The sequence below is a fragment of the Cetorhinus maximus genome, chromosome 8, assembly GCF_964194155.1.
Source record: "Cetorhinus maximus chromosome 8, sCetMax3.hap1.1, whole genome shotgun sequence".
Lineage (NCBI taxonomy): Eukaryota > Metazoa > Chordata > Chondrichthyes > Lamniformes > Cetorhinidae > Cetorhinus > Cetorhinus maximus.
In genome coordinates, this window is record NC_135886.1 from 37152277 (window position 1) to 37171536 (window position 19260).

The 19260-nt window shown below is 43.2% G+C and overlaps 1 protein-coding gene across 6 annotated transcripts in view; it reads left to right on the forward strand.

Moving 5' to 3' along the window:
• LOC144683562 (neuron navigator 1-like) overlaps positions 1-19260 on the forward strand; it is a 725427-nt gene that overhangs the window by 497873 nt on the left and 208294 nt on the right. For all 6 annotated transcript variants that reach the window (XM_078546698.1, XM_078546702.1, XM_078546700.1 and 3 more), the window contains one exon: positions 14602-14740. In XM_078546698.1, the coding sequence (XP_078402824.1) occupies positions 14602-14740 (139 nt within the window). The remainder of the gene's footprint in view (positions 1-14601; positions 14741-19260) is intronic.

A 19260-nucleotide genomic window follows, 5' to 3' on the forward strand; every position in this document is an offset into this window, starting at 1 on the left:
ATAATAAATACTATTAAACATTTAACACACACCTAGCATTTGTTCTACCATACAAAGCAATTCTATCCCAATGAACGAATCCCCAATGTCACATATTTGGACCAATCTGTTATTATATCTTCCTATTTATTAATCATATGATCAGCTTCATAGACAAGCCGTAGATCAGTCTGATTTAGCAAATTATTAACAATATAAGAGTCATACAGACTTGAAACGTTGGCTGGAATTTTCCGGACCCGTTGTGGCGGGAACCATTTGAAACTCTGTTGACTCCAGCAGGACCATAAAATCCCGCCCCTCCACTCTGTTTCTCTCCCCACATGTGCTGAGTTTTTCCAGCATTTTCTGACTTTATTTCAGATTTCCAGCATCCGCAGTATTTTGCATCCAATATTAACAATATATTCCAGTTCACCGTCAAAAGTGAGGCAATCACTAGAAATTTTGGAGCACAGTCTAGCAAATTTAATGGAGATCATTCAAGTGCAATTAAGTACTCATTTAAAAAAAATCTGAATGCTATTTTCCTCTGGGAATATCTGACCTACTCCAATATTGAACGGGAAAGAATTTTGACAGGTTTTCTTAAATCAGAGGCAGATGAAAGCAGGCATCATTATCAGATGTCCAGTAAAACTGTATGTACCGTTCAGTGTGCAGCTGTCATGTAAATGCTGCAGGCCCATGTTGCATCTTTTTTAAGAGGTGAGTCTGTGGTTAAGGGCATATGCTGCTATTTAATCCAGCTCCTCAGTGTAATTTCAGCAGACAGAAAATGAGGCAGTATAAAATAGGATATCAAGTTAGAAATTATTTTTATTAACTTTAGCTATTTTATTATAGTCAGTCACTTTGAAGGTAGGAACTTGAGGTCATACTCCAGGGCAGTGTATCTGCAGGTATCCCAAAGATGCACAGGGGAACCCACAACCCCACCACCCCCTGGGGGTTCCCAGGTAAGGATTGCACGACAATTGTCCAGGAAGTTCAAACTTCAGATGGGCAGTTACCCTGCACTAGGAACCATGCAAAAATGCAATTTAAATTGCAAACTTAGAATGGTTCCGACTATCATACATCAATAGTTACCCAGAAAAACTTAGAATTAAAACCACTTCTAGCTTCTGGGTAACTATTGTACTGATCTCCCCCACCCCTTCCCACTGCACCCCATGGGACACCCCACATGATGCCCCATGGATGCTCCTAACCTCCCCAATTTGCAAGGGACCTCCCCAACTGCACCCCCCCCCGCACCCCGACTACGCAACACTCCTGACTGTATCCTCCCCTGACAACACCAAACCCTTCCAACCGAAAACCCCCTCCTGACTGCACAACCCTGCCCACAACGGAACAAAAACGCCCAGTGCACCACCCCGACTGCACACCGCCCCCCTGGACTGCTCACCGCCCCCTCCGACTGCAAACCGCCCCCTCCGACTGCACACCGCCCCCTCCCCGACTGCACACCGCCCCCTCCGACTGCACACCGCCCCCTCCGACTGCACACCGCCCTCTCCCCGACTGCACACCGCCCCCTCCCCGACTGCACACCGCCCCCTCCCCGACTGCACACCGCCCCCTCCCCGACTGCACACCGCCCCCTCCCCGACTGCACACCGCCCCCTCCCCGACTGCACACCGCCCCCTCCCCGACTGCACACCGCCCCCTCCCCGACTGCACACGGCCCCCTCCCCGACTGCACACGGCCCCCTCCCCGACTGCACACGGCCCCCTCCCCGACTGCACACGGCCCCCTCCCCGACTGCACACGGCCCCCTCCCCGACTGCACACGGCCCCCTCCCCGACTGCACACGGCCCCCTCCCCGACTGCACACCGCCCCCTCCGACTGCACACCGCCCCCTCCGACTGCACACCGCCCCCTCCGACTGCACACCGCCCCCTCCGACTGCACACCGCCCCCTCCCCGACTGCACACCGCCCCCTCCGACTGCACACCGCCCCCTCCCCGACTGCACACCGCCCCCTCCCCGACTGCACACGGCCCCCTCCCCGACTGCACACGGCCCCCTCCCCGACTGCACACGGCCCCCTCCCCGACTGCACACGGCCCCCTCCCCGACTGCACACGGCCCCCTCCCCGACTGCACACGGCCCCCTCCCCGACTGCACACGGCCCCCTCCCCGACTGCACACGGCCCCCTCCCCGACTGCACACGGCCCCCTCCCCGACTGCACACGGCCCCCTCCCCGACTGCACACGGCCCCCTCCCCGACTGCACACGGCCCCCTCCCCGACTGCACACGGCCCCCTCCCCGACTGCACACGGCCCCCTCCCCGACTGCACACGGCCCCCTCCCCGACTGCACACGGCCCCCTCCCCGACTGCACACGGCCCCCTCCCCGACTGCACACGGCCCCCTCCCCGACTGCACACGGCCCCCTCCCCGACTGCACACGGCCCCACTGATTGCAATCCCCCTCCCCAACTGCAAGTTGGAGTGGTGTGGCAATCTGACTCTGATCGCCACTCCGTGGAAGTTCAGGCCCATTGTTTTGGTAAAATAAATGCAGTGTAACTTCACGTTGGTGTACATAGATGCAATAAATGTTGCTGCAACTGATTGATGATAATTTGACCCCTAACTATTCAGGGAGGTGACAGGGTCTTGTAGCTGCTGGGTAACCTGGAGATATAGATTGCCCTGAGGCCCTGGTGAATGTAAAGGCAGGAGCCAATTAAAGTGTTTTGACTGTTTCCCCAGCGTGCAGAGTAGGTAGGCCTGCAGCGTCAGACCACAGCTGAGGAGTGGAGGGAGGGACATTGTGAAGGCCCATGGTGAAGTGTTGGGATTCGATTGGGAGACAGATTGGTTGGCTGGGGGCCATCGAGAGATCGCCATGGGGGGAGGGTTCATGGGGAGATTGCTGGGCTCAGATCAGGTGGTTAGCATGGATAGACCGGGCTGTGCACTGAAGAGCTTGGGTGTGCGAGGCCTGAGGATAGATTGGTGGAGTTGTGGATAGATGCAGGGTTGCAGAGCGGGGAGATTGGGGAGAGTGGAAGGGCATGGATAGATCAACAGCGGTCAAACACAAAGGTCCAATTGCTTGGACAGAGCAAGGTTATCTGGGAACTGTGGTCATAAAAGCAGCTGTTTTCCTCTGGTCCACAAGCAGTGTTGGAAAAGCACTTAACTGTTGCATTCAGCCATTGTTCCTCTGTTCGGCTGCCAGGTTTCATGAGCCTTCAGGCATTACATCTAAAACACAGCTCTTAAAATTTGGTGCACCCAACTCTGGGAGAGCAGGTTAATCTCCCCCCTCTCCCGACACCCCTCCCCACTGAATCTTCCACCATTAAAACCAGTATTGTCTATGCTGGAGGTGTGTTGGCAATAGATTTCCCAATTTTGAATTTCTTAACCCCATCTTCTGCCCATCCTGTGAGGTTAGAATTCTCCCCATTGAGTCCTTTAGAGGAGCTCAAACTTGAATAAGCCGAATGCTTGAAAAACAAGCTTATCAGTTGCAACATGTTCATCATTGCAATACAGTACAGTGGCATATGGCTAATGGTCTGTTTTGTTAAGGAGCTTTACTCAGTTTTTCTTTAAGTAAAGCCACTGTTACTAAAAAGGAAATGGATTCCTTCGTTTGAACATGAGAAACAAATCAATGTAATGACCACTTCTAGAAATCTTTTTTGAAAACAGATGTAGGTGCTAACTAACTGTATTACTCTGATAGCCATTTTATAGTAACCTGACCCAATAGAAGTCATCGCAGGACATAATGGTGAAACAGGATTGTTAAGCCCCAGTGCAGTGTGTCATGGTGGGTCATGCTGCAGATGATTCCAACCTTATCTTTGCTGGTTCTAGAGGTATCAAACAGAAGAACTCCTCTACAAGCTGATCTCAAGTAACTTCAAGCAGCTACTTTCTGGACAGCATTTGCAGAGGCTTGGGATCAGGTTGTGAATTCTGCATGTTCTAAAAAGTAAGTGCAAAGTTGAATAGTTTACAGGGATAGTTAGCCAAGTGTGATATACTGTAATTACCCATCATCAACCTCAGACTAGGAGCTGTAGAGTGGTATGCTCTCTGAATTATACTGCTGACTGCAGCAACACAGGCCTCAGGAATTAATTTATATTGTTATGAGAGAGAAGTTTGAAAGATCAATTCTTCTCTAAAATTAAAAACCGTGACAAGAAAGTTAAATGTTCCCAGGATGTATGTAGGACATGGTGGTGGTCAGGGCAGGGCCAGTGAGGGTTGGGCGGTGGGGTATGGTCTGTGGTGGGGTTTTGGTTGGGGGGGCTGAGGGTTTGTCAGTGGGGGATGGGCAGACTGGGGATGGGGACATGGTCAAGCGGAATTTCGGGTAGTGGGGGATAGCCGAGGGGAGAAGCGGTAGCGGGGGATAGTCAGAGGTGGTAAGGTAGTCAGGGGGGTGTGGTCAGTGGGTGTCTGGGGCGTGTGGTTGGCGGCGGAGGGGTGGGGGTGGAGTCAGTACCATAGTTATCCAGCTGTTAGAAGTGGTGTTAATCCTTCTAACATTTCGGCTAAGAGAGTTGGAACCATTGGAATTTAAATTGGAGCTTCAGAGAGTTTCCGGTGCAGGGTAGTTTAAACTTCCCGGGCAATTCCTGTGCAGTCCTTGCATGGCGACTTCCGGGGTGGGTGGTGCAGAGGGGGGCATCCCCCCAGCTCATCTTCCAGGGGGCGGGGTGGGGGGGGGGGGGGGGGGGCGTTCCCCCCAGCCCATCTTCTGGGGCAACCCCCAGCTTATCATCTGGGGTACCTCCAGGGTACGAGCTCCCCCAGGGAACAGAAGATCTGGGCTATTTTTTCAACTGGGGCTTGACTTGCCTTACTTTAGGTTCAGACACCCAAATGTGAGATACTACTAGAGGTGACTTCATATTACTTTCTCCGCAGTCAATTTAACTCTCAGTCGATAATGGATTTTTTTGCAGATTCTTCCTGATTCCACGGACCTTTTTCAAAATGGTGGGTGGGACCCGGATGCACCCCTATTTCCAACAGATCCACTTTTTGCTGATAGGGGAAGAGAGTGGGGTGTGACTTACACAGGAGGAAAACCCAAATTCAGCAGGACCATTTGAACTTAGTGCTGAGTTTAAACAGACCTATTTTGGCTGTTGCAACTCCCCAAAGTGAAAATGGGGCCTAAATGGGCCTTTAAACCGAGACAAGTGTGCCAAGTTGGGAAATTTCCTGACTTGAACTACCTACTCCAGCGGTGAAAATCAAGCTCCTACTTTGGCATCAATGTGTATCCACATTATTTTGTACAAAAGTGTTAAAGCAACAGCAGCCATAAATAGTATGATGTAAAGAATGGTTATAAACTTAATAATAACATTATATAACATACATATGTTTACATAGGATATACAGCACCGAAACAAGCCATTCAGCCCAAACAGTTCATGTCAGTGTTTTTGCTCCACTCAAGCCTCGGGTAACCATCTATTCCCTCCTCCCTCATATGCTTGTCAGCTTCCCCTTAATTGCATCTATACTTCTTGCTTCAACCTCACATAGGACCTGACATTAAATTACATGCTGTGGCATTTATGTATATATTAAATGTTTTTAGTTGCATTGTTATCTTGTATAATGTTGCCAGTAAACCTATTTTTTTTTTTTACTACATACTCATTTTTCTTTTGCACTTCTAGATTTTTAAATTGAAAACTGAAGAAGCTCTCAATATATGTTTTTAATTTAGAATACTGCCACAAACTCTCAAAATTAATGACAGGAAACTATTTTCAATAATGTATTAAACACTTCCTAAAACAGCATAAACTAGTGTACTATAATGATAACAAGGTATTTTGTAATATAAAGTCATGCCATAATAGGTTTTATTCACTTAATTAGAACATTTAGTTGCACATAATTTAGATGGGTCATTACAGTAATAGCTTCCCACCAATGAGGCAACTGGCCTCTTCTAGATTTAATAGTCCAAATCTTTCTGGAGCGGGACATGTTGCAGTGTGCCCTGAAAGACTTTCTCTCTCATCTTTCAGTTCAATAAAGCTCTTCCCCCGGCGAGGCAAGCCCATCTGGAATTTTGGTAAACAGCTGGATGAACAGTCTTAACTCCTGACCCAATGAGATTTTCGGATTGACAAAGAAACAGATGACAGGAAAGGAAATGTTAGAGTTAGAGTCAAATCAGGCACAGAAAGAAAGATAAAGAGATGACGAAGATTGGACTAAGCGAGGGAAAAGAAAGCTGTGAAAACATTAGAGACATATAAACTTGATTTTTGTAAAAAAAAAATCAGTTTATTATCTGTTGCAATGCGACTCCACAGTTCAAATTGCCCCTGTCTCAGTTAGAGAGATTGATTGGCATTACAGAAATATAAATCACCTGATTGGAAAAAAAACACTTAACCTGTTTAGTAGTTGTCCCAAATTTCTGCAGCAAATTTAATTGGTAATTAATGCGCAAATGAAGGAATTTCATGAAACTCACAGGGTGGTTGAGAGCAAACTGCCATGAGTGTATCAGCTGTGGCTCAGTCCATAGCACCCTCGCCTTTGAATCAGAGGGTTGTGGGTTCATGTCCCACTCCCGGAAAACCAAGAACTGTGATTGTACTTGAAAGAGTTGCAATCTGTGACTGTTGATAACTCGAAAGAGTTTTCCAGCAAATGGCGATTTGCAATTCACGTTTCATCCTCCCCACAATGTTGCTGACCGATTTCAACATTAATTATATCAAAAGCCATTTATCTCACTCTTGTTTTGGCAACAGAATCTTGGCCATTATGTTATGCAGTTATGTGGCCTCTAATGAGTTGCCATTTTTTTTTTACTTTGCATTGTACTTTATTTCAAATATTTATAAAACGATCTATTAATAGAATCTACTTCATTTTGTTTTACCTCTGAAAATCATCAAAGCATGCTGTGGGAGTGAGGTATTAAGGCATTGCAATTAAACTTTCCAAGTTGTATACCAACATAAACATTTTAAACCTTAGAAAAATGCCAACAGGCATTCTAATAATCTTGAATCCCACAAAAATTATGATTTTCACTCAATAGAAGTATTAAAATGTATAGAATTTAAATATTTTATATGAAATAGTGTGTAAATTAAACAAAACTTATTTTGAAATAGATTTCAGTATCTTATAGGCTTATAAAGGTCTAGAGAAGTGATTAGTTTATTTTTAATTTTGCACTTCCGGTGGAGAACTTTATTAGAAATTGGATATGTGTTGCAAATGATTTTACAAATTTTAAAACTCATGTGCCCACATTTCTGACATACACTTTTGGTCAGTGAGGTTAACCACTAGAAAATGCAGATTCAAAAGAACTATCCCTTTCAATTCTAAATGATATAATATCTACAACAACTTATAAAGCACAACTAGAAATGGGGATGTGGTGGCATAGTGGCACTGTCACTGGACTAGTAACCCAGACAACCAAGGTAATACTCTGTGGACCCAAGTTCTAATCCCACCATGCCAGATGGTGGAATTTGAATTCAATGACAGATCTAGAATTAAAAGTGTAGTGATGACCATAAAACCATTGTCAACTGTTTTAAATCCCATCTGGTTCAGCTGCTACCATGCCCTCTCATACCTCCATCCCAGCTCATGCCTCCCATCCAGTCCCCCATGTTCCCTCATACCACTTCCATAGCCAATCACCCAGTAGTACGGGCAGCCATCATGAGCCATGTGGAGATGAAAAAAATATGCCTAACAATACAGCACTCAATCCAATATACTTGATAGTGAGAACAACTCTCATTCAAAGCTTTTAAATCCCAATCTTATAAAAACAAACAAACTTAAGACCTACATCAAAGACAGCTGATCTTTTAATAACTTGTTTAAGTTGTCAAACTGTGAAATCAGAACCCTATGCTGAGATAATTGTAGCCTTTGAAACTCAGCCTAGCATTCATAAAAACATAACACTATCCTTGAAGGAAATGTCAACAAGACCTCTCTTGAAACTGCATGACCAGATGATTTTTTTTTTCTGACATACATCAGCATTCCTCCATATTGAACACCAGCTGGAGGAAGCACTGGGGATGGCAAGGGTGCAGAATGTACTCCGGGTGGGGGACTTCAATCTCCATTACCAAGAGTGGCTCAGTAGCACCACTTCTGACCAAGCTGGCTGAATCCTAAAGGAAATAGCTGCTAGACTGGGTGGCAGAACCAACAAGAGGGAAAAATAAACTTGACCTCATCCTCACCAATCTGCTTGCTGCAGATGAATCTATCCACAAAAGAGCCAAACTCCAAAGATGAGGTGAGAGTGACTGCCTTTGACATCAAGAAAGCATTTGGCTGAGTGTGGAATCAAGGAGTTCTAGCAAAACAGGAGTCAGTGGAAAACAGGGGTAAAATTCTCTGCTGGTTCTGTAAGTATGTAAAAAGAAAAAGATTAGTGAAGACAAATGTAGGTCACTTACAGTCTGAAATGGGAGAATTTGTAATAAAGAACAAGTAAGTAGCAGAGCAAATAAACAACTACTTTAGTTCTGTCTTCATGGAGGAAGACACAAATAACCTCCCATAAATGCTAGGAAACCAAGGTTTTAGTGAGAAGGAGCAATTGAAGGAAATTAGCATTACTAAAAAATAGTGTTGGAGAAATTAATAAGACTGAAAACTGATAAATCCCCAGGGTCTGATAAACTATATTTGAGGGTACTAAAGGAGGTGCCCATGGAAATAGTGGATACATTGATTGTCAACTTTCAACATACTATGGATTCTGGAACAGTCCTAGCAGATTGGAGTGTGGCAAATGTAACCCCACTATTGAGAAAAGGAGGGAGGGAGAAAACAGGGAATTAGAGACCGGTTAGCGTAACATCAGTAGTAAGGAAAATGCTAGAGTCTATTATAAAGGATGAAATAACAATACTTAGGAAATATCAATGGAATTAGACAAAGTTAACATAGATTTATGAAAGGGAAATCATGTTTGACAAACTTACTGGAGTTTTTTGAAGAAGTAACTATCAGAATAGATACGGGAGAACCAGTCGATGTGGTGTATTTGGATTTTCAGAAAGCTTTTGATGAAGTCCCACATAAGAGGTTTGTGTGCAAAAATAAAACACATGGGATTGGGGGTAATATATTGGCATGGATTGAGAATTGGTTAACAGACAGGAAACAGAGAGAAGGAGTAAATGGGTCTGTTTCAAAGTGGCAGGCAGTGACTAGTAGGGTACCACAGGAATCTGTGCTTTGGCCCTAGCTATTCACTACATATATCAATAATTTGGATGAGGGACCAAATGTAATATTTCCAAGTTTGCTGATGACACAACACTGGGTGGGAATGTGAGTGGTGAGGAGGATATTAAGAGGCTTCAAGACAATTTAGACAAGTTGAGCGAGTGGGCAAACACATGGCAGATGCAGTATAACATGGATAAGTGTGAAATTATCCATTATGGTATGAAGAACAGAATGGCAGAGCTATATTAAATGTGAGATTGGGAAATGTTGATGTACAAAGAGACCTGGGTAACCTTGTACACCAATCACTGAAAGCAAGCATGCAGGCGTAGCAAGCAGGAAGGCAAATGGTATGTAAGTCTTCATCACAAGAGGATTTGAGCACAAGAGCAAGGATGTCTTAATGCAGCTCCATGGGGCCTTGGTGAGACCACACCTGGAGTATTGTGTGCAATTTTGGTCTCCTTACCTAAGAAAGGATATACTTGCCATAGAGGGAGTAGAGCGAGGGTTCACCAGACTGATTCCTGGGATGGGAGGATTGTCGTATGAGGAGAGATTGGGTCGACTAGGCTTGTATTCACTGGAGTTTAGGAGAATGAGAGGGGAACTTATTAAAACATATAAAATTGTGACAGGGCTGGACAGACTGGATGCGGGGATGATGTTTCCTCTGACTGTGGGGGGGTCTAGAACAAGGGGTCACAATCTCAGGATACGGGGTAGGCCATTTAGGACTGAGATGAGGGGAATCTTCTTCACTCAGAGGGTGGTGACCCTGTGGAATTCTCTACCACAGAAGGCTGTGGAGGCCAAGTCACTGAAAACGTTTAAGAAGGGAATAGATAGATTTCTAGACTCTACAAGGGGAATGGGGAGAGAGCAGGAGTAAATCGTTGATGTAGAGGATCAGCCATGATCATATTGAATGGTGGAGCAGGCTTGAAGGGCCAAATGACATACCCTGCTCTTATTTTCTATGGCTTGAATTTTTAGTTCGCCGGGCGCACATGACCTGTGGGCCGGGAAGCGGACAGGAAGTGGACCTCCAGCAGCGATCGGCCCCCCGACCATGATTTCAGGCTGGCTGGACAATTAATGGCCAGCCAGCTTCAAACGCGCACTAAGAAATGCTTAGCTCTGCCGGGGTGGGGGCGGGAAGAGGGCGGGGGCTGACCTAACTGAGGGTGTCGGTGAGCGCTTCCCGTGAGCTCCCTGAAGGCAGACAGCTGCCCCAGAGAGCTGCAGACCTCCACAGAATAAAGGACACGATAAAAATGCTGCAAAACCCAGTCCCCAGATATCTCTTCTTTATTTTCTTTCCCCACGGAGACTTCACCCAGCCCTGGATCGAGCTTTGAGCAAAAATGAGAATGCCGCCTAGGAGAATGGCCCATCCGCCAACCATAAATGTGGACGGGCCACGTAAAATTGCTGTTAATTGTGTCATTAATGGGCTTAATTGTCTGCTTAATTGTTGGCGGGCGCACCTCTGACTGTCACATGCACCTGCCAAGCAAAATGTTGCGCAAGTGCGCGATGTCATCGGCACGCTCGCCCCAAGTCATCTTGTGCTATTTCATGTCCACTCTGGTCGGGTGCACGCCCACCCACGGGATGTAAAATTCTGGCCTATGCTTCTATGGTTGGAGTCATATCTAGCACAAAGGAAGATGGATGTGGTTGTTGGAAATCAGACATCTCAGCTCCAGGACATCACTGCAGGAGTTCCTCAGGGTAGTGTCCTAGGCCCAACTATCTTCAGCTGCTTCATCAATGACTTTCCTTCCATCATAAGGTCAGAAGTGGGGATGTTCACTGATGATTGCACAATGTTCAGCACCGTTCACGGCTCCTTAGATACTGAAGCAGTTCTTGTCCAAATGCAGCAAGATCTGGACAACATCCAGGCTTGGGCTGACAAGTGGGAAGTAACATTCGTGTCACACAATTGCCAGACAATGACCATCTCCAACAAAGAGAATCTAACCATTGCCCCTTGACATTCAATGGCATTACCGTCACTGAAACCCCCATTATCAACATCCTGGGGGGTTACTATTGACCAGAAACTGAACTGGACTAGCCATATAAATACTGTGGCAACAAGATCAGGCTAGATGCAAGGAATCCTGAGGCGAGTAACTCACCTCCCGACTCCCTGCAGCGACTCCCCGCAGCCTGTCTACCATCTACAAGGCACAAGTCATGAGTGTGATGGAATACGCTCCGATTGCCTGGATGGATGCAGCTCCCACAACACTCAAGAAACTTGACACTGGCTAGGACAAAGCAGCCCACTTGATTGGCACCCCATCCACAAACATTCACTCCCTCCGCCACTGATGCACAGTAGCAGCAGTGTGTACCATGTACGAGATGCGCTGCAGAAACTCACCAAGGCTCCTTAGACAAACACTTCCAAACCCACGACCGCTACCATCTCAAGGACAAGGGCAGAAAATAGATGGAAACACCACCAGCTGGAGACTACCCTGCAAGCCACTCACAATTCTGACTTGAAAATATATCGCTGTTCCCTCACTGTCACTGAGTCAAAATCCTGGAACTCCCTCCCTTACAGCACTGTGGGTGTACCTACAGCATATGGACTGCAGCAGTTTAAGGAGGCAGCTCGCCACCACCTTCTGAAGGGCAATTAGGGATGGGAAATAATGCTGGCCCAGCCACTGATGCCCACATCCCATGAATGAATAAAAAAAGACTAGATAGATATGGTGGGTATATTTGGTATACGTAAATGAGTTCCACACTGTGCATGTACATTTGGCAATCAAATTTCCATACAAATTGAGCAATAAGCCAGTATGAAATTCTGGAAGATATATCTAAAAGAAGGAATGATTGATGACACAGACTACTTTGATTATAAAACAGACTTCCCTTTTACCTTGAAGTGGTTCACCTTGAAAATTTACCTAAAGCTAATATTGACATGAAATCCAATGACTCCCAAAAAGTAACATTATCCACAATCCATTGTAATGTGATTCAAGATATTAGTAAACACCTACTTCCAACTTTCGAATTATATTAAGGGCTTTTGTAGAATTTAAAATTGCTTGTTTTTTTGTAGGTCTTTGTATGGCTACAAGATATTGATATTACGGGCAGATAAAATTGTTTCAATATGCTTGTTTTATTCTGTGTATTCTTTCACCATTCAATAAATTCTGCACTTAACATGTTAGGTTCTAATGCTTGTGTGAATTGTTAAACTCATGCATCGTCTACTGCCCTTTGCAATTATTTATAATGATTTAAAACACCTAAGCACGTAGATCTAAATATAATTAACCCTGAGCATGAATATGTAGGCATGGATTGTTCTTTGCCATTGCAGATATCCGAAATTCCCCTGTCCTGTATGGAATTAACTTTAGTGTACATCTAGCCATCACACCAATACATGGAAATTTTATTTCTGTAGCATAAGCTTTAACTTTTTATGGATTTATGCCCATTTCCTTATGGACAAAGAAATAAAATTGAAATGTCAAGCCTACTTTTGAAACCCCTCTTGCCTTTCTCTAAACTGCCTTTTATTTCCCTGGACCCTGGTCACTTCCTTCTTGCTACTCTTTCACAGCTTTTGTAGTTTCCTGCTGAGGCGATTGAGTTTTTCATAGTTTCCAGGTCACACTTCATGGCTATCAGTTCTCCACTTTCTATTTGCAAAAGTTATTTGCAGTCTTCACTCCTCCCAACTCTGGCACATCCCTGCAAGCTTGGCAGGTATGCTTCACCTAGTTACCTATCATCCTCTTCAGCTATGTGTAAGAAGGTATGCAAGTGTACGGTTCAGTTCCCTTCTGTAAATGACCTCCTTTCTTATTTGCTAATCTCACCCAAGCCAAAAATGCACTGCGTTACACTACAGTGAAAGCCTGTCAGCATGCATTATCATTTGGCTGAAGATGCATTAGAGAGATCCTCACTCAGAAGGCTCACTTCTATATTTTAGCTTAGATTTTCCAATTAGTGTCATTATATTTTAAATAAGTACCTATTTTCCAATCAGCGTCATTGTATTTTTAATAAGTTCCTGCTGATGTTAACATTATCATAAAATATAGACTTTTGTGTCTGCCGGTCTATTGGGCTTCAGGTCTTCATCTCAGCTAATTTACTCGCAGTGCTGCAAAATAATATTATCACTTATTTGCATCTGATTCATTACTATTACTAATTTTCATGTGATAATACAGGAAGTATAATTGCAGAAACTATTGTTGGTAATGTGAGCACTTAATATCATTGCATCAAACTTCCCTCTCTGCTATTTTAATGTAAGCATTTATCCATTTATATGAGGTGCTTTACAAAATCAATGTACTGCGGATGCTGGACATCTGAAATAAAAACAGAAAAAGCTTTGAACACTCAGCAGCTTCATCCCCATCTCCATAAATGTCAAATTTGCTTTTGAAGAAAGACGTTCTGGTCAGAGAACACCCTTACACTGAAATCAATAGATGACGATGAAATTTTGTACTCCGAGTATTTATTTTACCCGTTTAAAATAAATAGACTAATGCCTTCATTAAAATAGTGAAGAGGGGATTTTTGACATTCAGCATTTTTGCAACAAAGTCAAGAACAGTAATATCTACCCTATTGTGTATAGAAATGGGGAAGTCAAATGTCAAGTTTTAACTCTAAATTTCATGTGACAAATACTTTAAAACCACGGTGTTCATGTCAAAAGCCAGTAATGAGACCAGGAAGGGGAATTGAGTCCAAAGTTGGACCTCAAGAGATAAAGGCCAGTTACTTAAACACAGACTTTACATCTTACAGTTGCCTCTTTCTTTGCATCCTATTCATGTGGATTGTTGCATGGGTCGAATTGTGTAATGAAAGAAAGTGAATTGATACTCTTCAGAACTAGTGAGCATAATGGAAATGGAGGCCAAAAGGATGTTGGTTTCAGGTAATGGATGAAAATCATTGATTCTGCAGGCATGATTAACTGCATTTAGCTTGTTGTGGATGTAGAACCCCATTGATCTCTGTTACTGTAACTGGGTCATATTGAGATTGAATGATCTAGTCCAGCTGTAAGGATTGTAGATTTCTGTGGAAGAGTGAGCTGAATGGACCAAAAGGCTGCTCTCATCGGTGCTTATCTTTGTCATCTTTTGGAGCAATACATATAAAATGTTTGACAATTAGAAGATAACATTTAATTAAACTCACTGGCAGATTTTCTGGAAACCTTAACAGAAATTTTTACATCATATTGTAAGGGCTAGTATATATTGTTCAAGAGTAATGAGTATTACTTTCTATTATACTTTTCAACTTTATTTTCTTTGTTTCTTGCAGTTGGGATGAAAGCAGTTCTGTCAGCAGTGGTCTCAGTGACACCTCCGACAACCTTAGCTCTGAAGATTTAAATGCCAGTTCGTCCCTCAACTCCTATCCAACTACACCAGTTGCTTCCAGAAGAAATTCTGGGATAGCGGTAAGAAGAAATTACTGTTATACTAACCGGCCCATGAGACAGTTTTATATACATCCTTCTCTGGATAATCTAGACCAATCTAGATTATTGCCAGAAGCCAAAATTATTTCTGTATTGCAGTAATACTGATTGTTATTGAAAAACTGTTATTTTCAAGGATGTAACTTGCCGCTGCTGCTCTTGTCTTCACCTTTGCCAAAAGCCTAATGCTGCTTATTTCCAACTGTGTTATCCAACAGCCTTATATAAATACAGTAATATAAATACAGTTCCACCAATGGGAAAAAGGATCTTATTTGTGACATGTTTTCCCATCTCATGTTTTTGTGACTATGTGGCTTCTCTCTGTATCATTCATGAAAGAAACAAAGAACTGTGCATTTCCCAAGCCTTTTAACAAGCTCTTGCACCTATTATTTGTGCAGATTTTGTCGAGTATTATATTACTGTTGTTTTATACAATCCCCTTTTGTCCTGAAGTACTACTTGGGCGCAAGCCAAGAAGTGTGTTATAACATTTGGCACACAACAGGACAGTGGCAAAGGGGCATGATTGATGTTGCATGCAAATAGGAAGCTAGAGCAAAGGGGCTGAAGTTATATAGTCTTGTACAGGCGTTATAACCTCCCTCATAATGTGCTACATGGAAGGCAGCCAAATAGCCACTTCTAATCGGGTGTATTGTAACAAAAGGCAGCGAGAAATTTGTACAGTAGTACAGCTGTGTTAATGTTAACTTTTGAAAGACATATATAATAATGATTATATTTGCTTCTAACTGCTCATCTGCAATCAGGAATCTATTCTTCAGACATTTGCCAGATGCAGCAGTTATGCGTGGTGCTTTCTTTAACATATAAATATATGTATATGTAAATGACTGTTCCAACTCGGAATTGGAAGAAGGTTGTCTGCTGAGAGTGTCGTCCACTACCTGTATTACAGAGGGTGAATGTGCAAGCTCTAAATACCAATAGGAGAAATAAGTAAGTCTGGAAAGAAGTTTGTTTTCTGATACTAGTCTTTCAATGGCGAGTTAGGATATTAATCTTGAAACAAAACTCCTGCTTCTGCTAAGTCATGACTTTTTGCAGTCAAGTATAACAATGCTGGAAGGAGCAGTTTAACCAGACAGCAGAAGAAAAATCCAGGAAACAGCTAGACAAACTAATGCGTTTTTTTTTCTTTGAAGTGGTAGAATTGCAGGGAGCAGTGACAGTAACCATGAAATAAACAGTACTGCGAAAGTTGTTGGGGTCGTGGTCAAAATAGTTTTGTTGTAATCTTTCAAAGTTACAACAGAAAATGTTGGACTTAAATTGTAAGCAATCACGAGGTAACTCAAATGTGTAGTCAATTTATTATTTTAATACAGTGCAACACAGGCATAGTAACTTCTGGGAGAGGGAGCGTATCTGTCGGTTGCACAATTTAAAATTCCAGCTGTTTAACATTTAATTTCATAAAGTATGAAATAGCTAAATTACATTCAGTAATGTACTTGTAATAAAGAGCTGGAGGAGAAAGAGACAAATAGAGACTGCATTGTACAAAACACATGCCTAAAAATTCTGATAGAGTGTAACACAAGTTCAGACATCTGTTGTTGTATATATATTGTGGTCCATTTGTAGTACCAGATTCCAACTTATGAAGCGTTTAAATAATTTGCCGGATGCATCCAAGTAACTTAAGGAAACAAGATGGGAACCTATAATTGACATATGCCAGTGTAGAATTGTGCTCTAAAATGTTTAATTTATCAAAATGAAACCTTATTTACAACAGTTACCAGATTTAGAAATATGAGCTAGCTGCTTATTTTTTGTCAAGGTTTGAAATGAAATGGTCCAACTAACTCTGCATGTGTCTATGTCAATGTAAAATTGATTGGCTGCATGTTACTTCACGACAAATGTAAAATTTATTGTGCAGATATAGTAATAAAAACAAAAATGGAGGATGTATCTATAATTTCCACAGTTAAATAATGTCGTTGTAGCAGTGGGAACAATGATTGGGTTAAATATCTGCACTTACTACACTGTCTGATTGTGTGGATAGTCAGCTGTTCATTTTTGAACCTAAGGCAGACCACAATAAAGGGCTTTGATCTGAACCTTGATTTGAAGTGCCTTGAATGAAATTAGTTATTTAAATTGTGGCAAAGAAAGTCAAAGAAACAATGTGTTCAGACATGCGGCATTAATAGTTGTTGCTAAAGCAGCCTGTTCTAAACTACTGCTGCATTGGTTATTTAATTAAATGGCCTGGCACTGGACTTTACCCACAACGGATGATTCACAAGTCTGCCATTATCATGGAGCATTGTGTATCTAGGTGTCCCACTAACTCAACTGTAAGTGAAAGAGAAAGGAGGGTGAGAACAGCTCCCCTTCTACCCTCTTTACAATAGCACCAAGCTTGCACCAATTGCCTGGCTTAGCCTGGATCTCCTCCATTGGAGAACAGTGTGATGTACAAAAGTCAAGGCTCACACTCCAATGCAGTGCTGAGGGAGTGATGCACTGACAGAGATGCCACATTTTGCAGGAGTCATTAAACAGACACCCCATCCCCTCTTTCAAGTGGACATAAAAGATTCCATGCCATGATTCAAACAAAAGGAGGGGAATTACCCCAGTGTCTGGCCAATATTCAACTCAGTTAACATCATGAAAACAGATTATCTAGTCCTTACCTCATTGCTGCCCATGGGAATTTGCTGCATGCAACTTAGCTGCCATGTTTCCTATATTGCAACAGTGACTACTCTTCAAAAGTAGTTCAATACATGTAAAGCACGTAAAGCTTTGAGCTCTCTGTTAGTTATGAAAGGTGCTATATAAATGCATTTTGTTTTTCTTTTTAGTGGAACAATTTGCAGGCTTATTAAGTGCTGATAGGCCACAACATGAACATTTCTTCCGTAGACCTAACTAGCTTTATCCCAGCCAATAGGTCAGTTAGTCTGCTACACAGGAGGTTTTATGAGTTACCACAGCCCATGTGAAGATGATTATGATAAATGAGGTGGGGGAGGTGGATGGGGTCCACCCTCACCCATTAGACATAGGATGGATTTTCACCCAGAATTCAGAGCTACAGAAAGGCAGAATTCCACCCCCCGCCACCTCCAACCCCCACCACCATCACCGCCACCCATGTGGAGGTAAGTACAGAAGACAGGCAGGCGCAGAAATTAAATTTGCTGGCTTTGAGAGCCCACCCTTAATTGGATGGTGAGCACACCCTGTGGCGACCAATGGGCTAATTTGGGAAAAATCACTGTCAGGTGACTTTCCCATACAGTATGAGTTAAGACCACTATTTGACCCCAACGTCAGGGCCTCGACTCAAAATCTTGCCCCACACTTCCACTGTTTGGAGCAGGATTTGAGCCCTGCACCTTCTGAATCTGGGGTGAGATTTTTTTAAAATTCATTAATGGCATATGGGCGTCACTGTCTAGGCCAGCATTTATTGCCCATCCCTAATTTCCCTTGAGAAGGTGAGCTGCCTTCTTGAACTGCTGCACTGTAGGTACACCCACAGTGCTACTACAAAGCCAAAGACATGATCCATGGCTTAAGAAAATGGTGGAGACAGAGATTGGGGTCTCTGCCCCATTTGTATCTCTGAACCTTTTTTATGACCCCGTGCTATGATCATTCCTCAAGGGGAAAAAAATCAGGAAAACCAGCCACGGTATAGGCTTAATATAATTTAATGATCAAATTTATATGTAGTGCAAAATGAAATGCTGCTGCAAGTTTCAGTTCTGTTTAAAATAGGGTAGCGAAGTCCTAATCAGCTGCTATGCCACTGTGGATTAAACCTATACAGACCTGGTGATTGGATAGTGTGTAGGATAATTCAATTTACATCTCCAAGGAAGAGAAAGTATGCAACTCCAGTGAGATGGATTTGCAAAATTGATGGACAATATAAATAGCATCCACATCAGCAACTAACTTTATTGTGTAATGGTTCTAGCCCACTGTTCTCCTTTTAAAATCTTTGGACAAAAGGTTTAATCTGGTGATAAAAGTGAAGTTTGGCATTCTGACTCTTGGAGAGAGCTGTAGTAATTAGATACTGCAATTCAAAGTAAGAGGCCACAGCCTCTTTGTCAAGTTGCATTCACTGGTGATTGAATGACAGCAGCATCTGTCAATGATTTTTTTTTCACAAAGCATAATCTAAATTACAGACTACATACGTGCCATAATCCTTAATGAATTAAGTTGTAGAAACCTTTCACTATGTCCTCCATTTTTGAGGACCAAAATCTTTTTCCATTAAAACAGAAGAGAGGGGAACAGTCGCCAACGAACAACAGTATGCTTCTGGTCACTATATTTGGGGCTTCCACCATCTACCTAATAGTTTTACAAAGCATTGAGCTGGTCGTCCTTACAAGTATTTATGCATCCAGGGTAACATCAGTAGTTTTCAGCTGGATAAACTGCCTTGGTTGAAGGTAAAGAAAAAGTCAAATCTGCTATAGGCTGCTTCT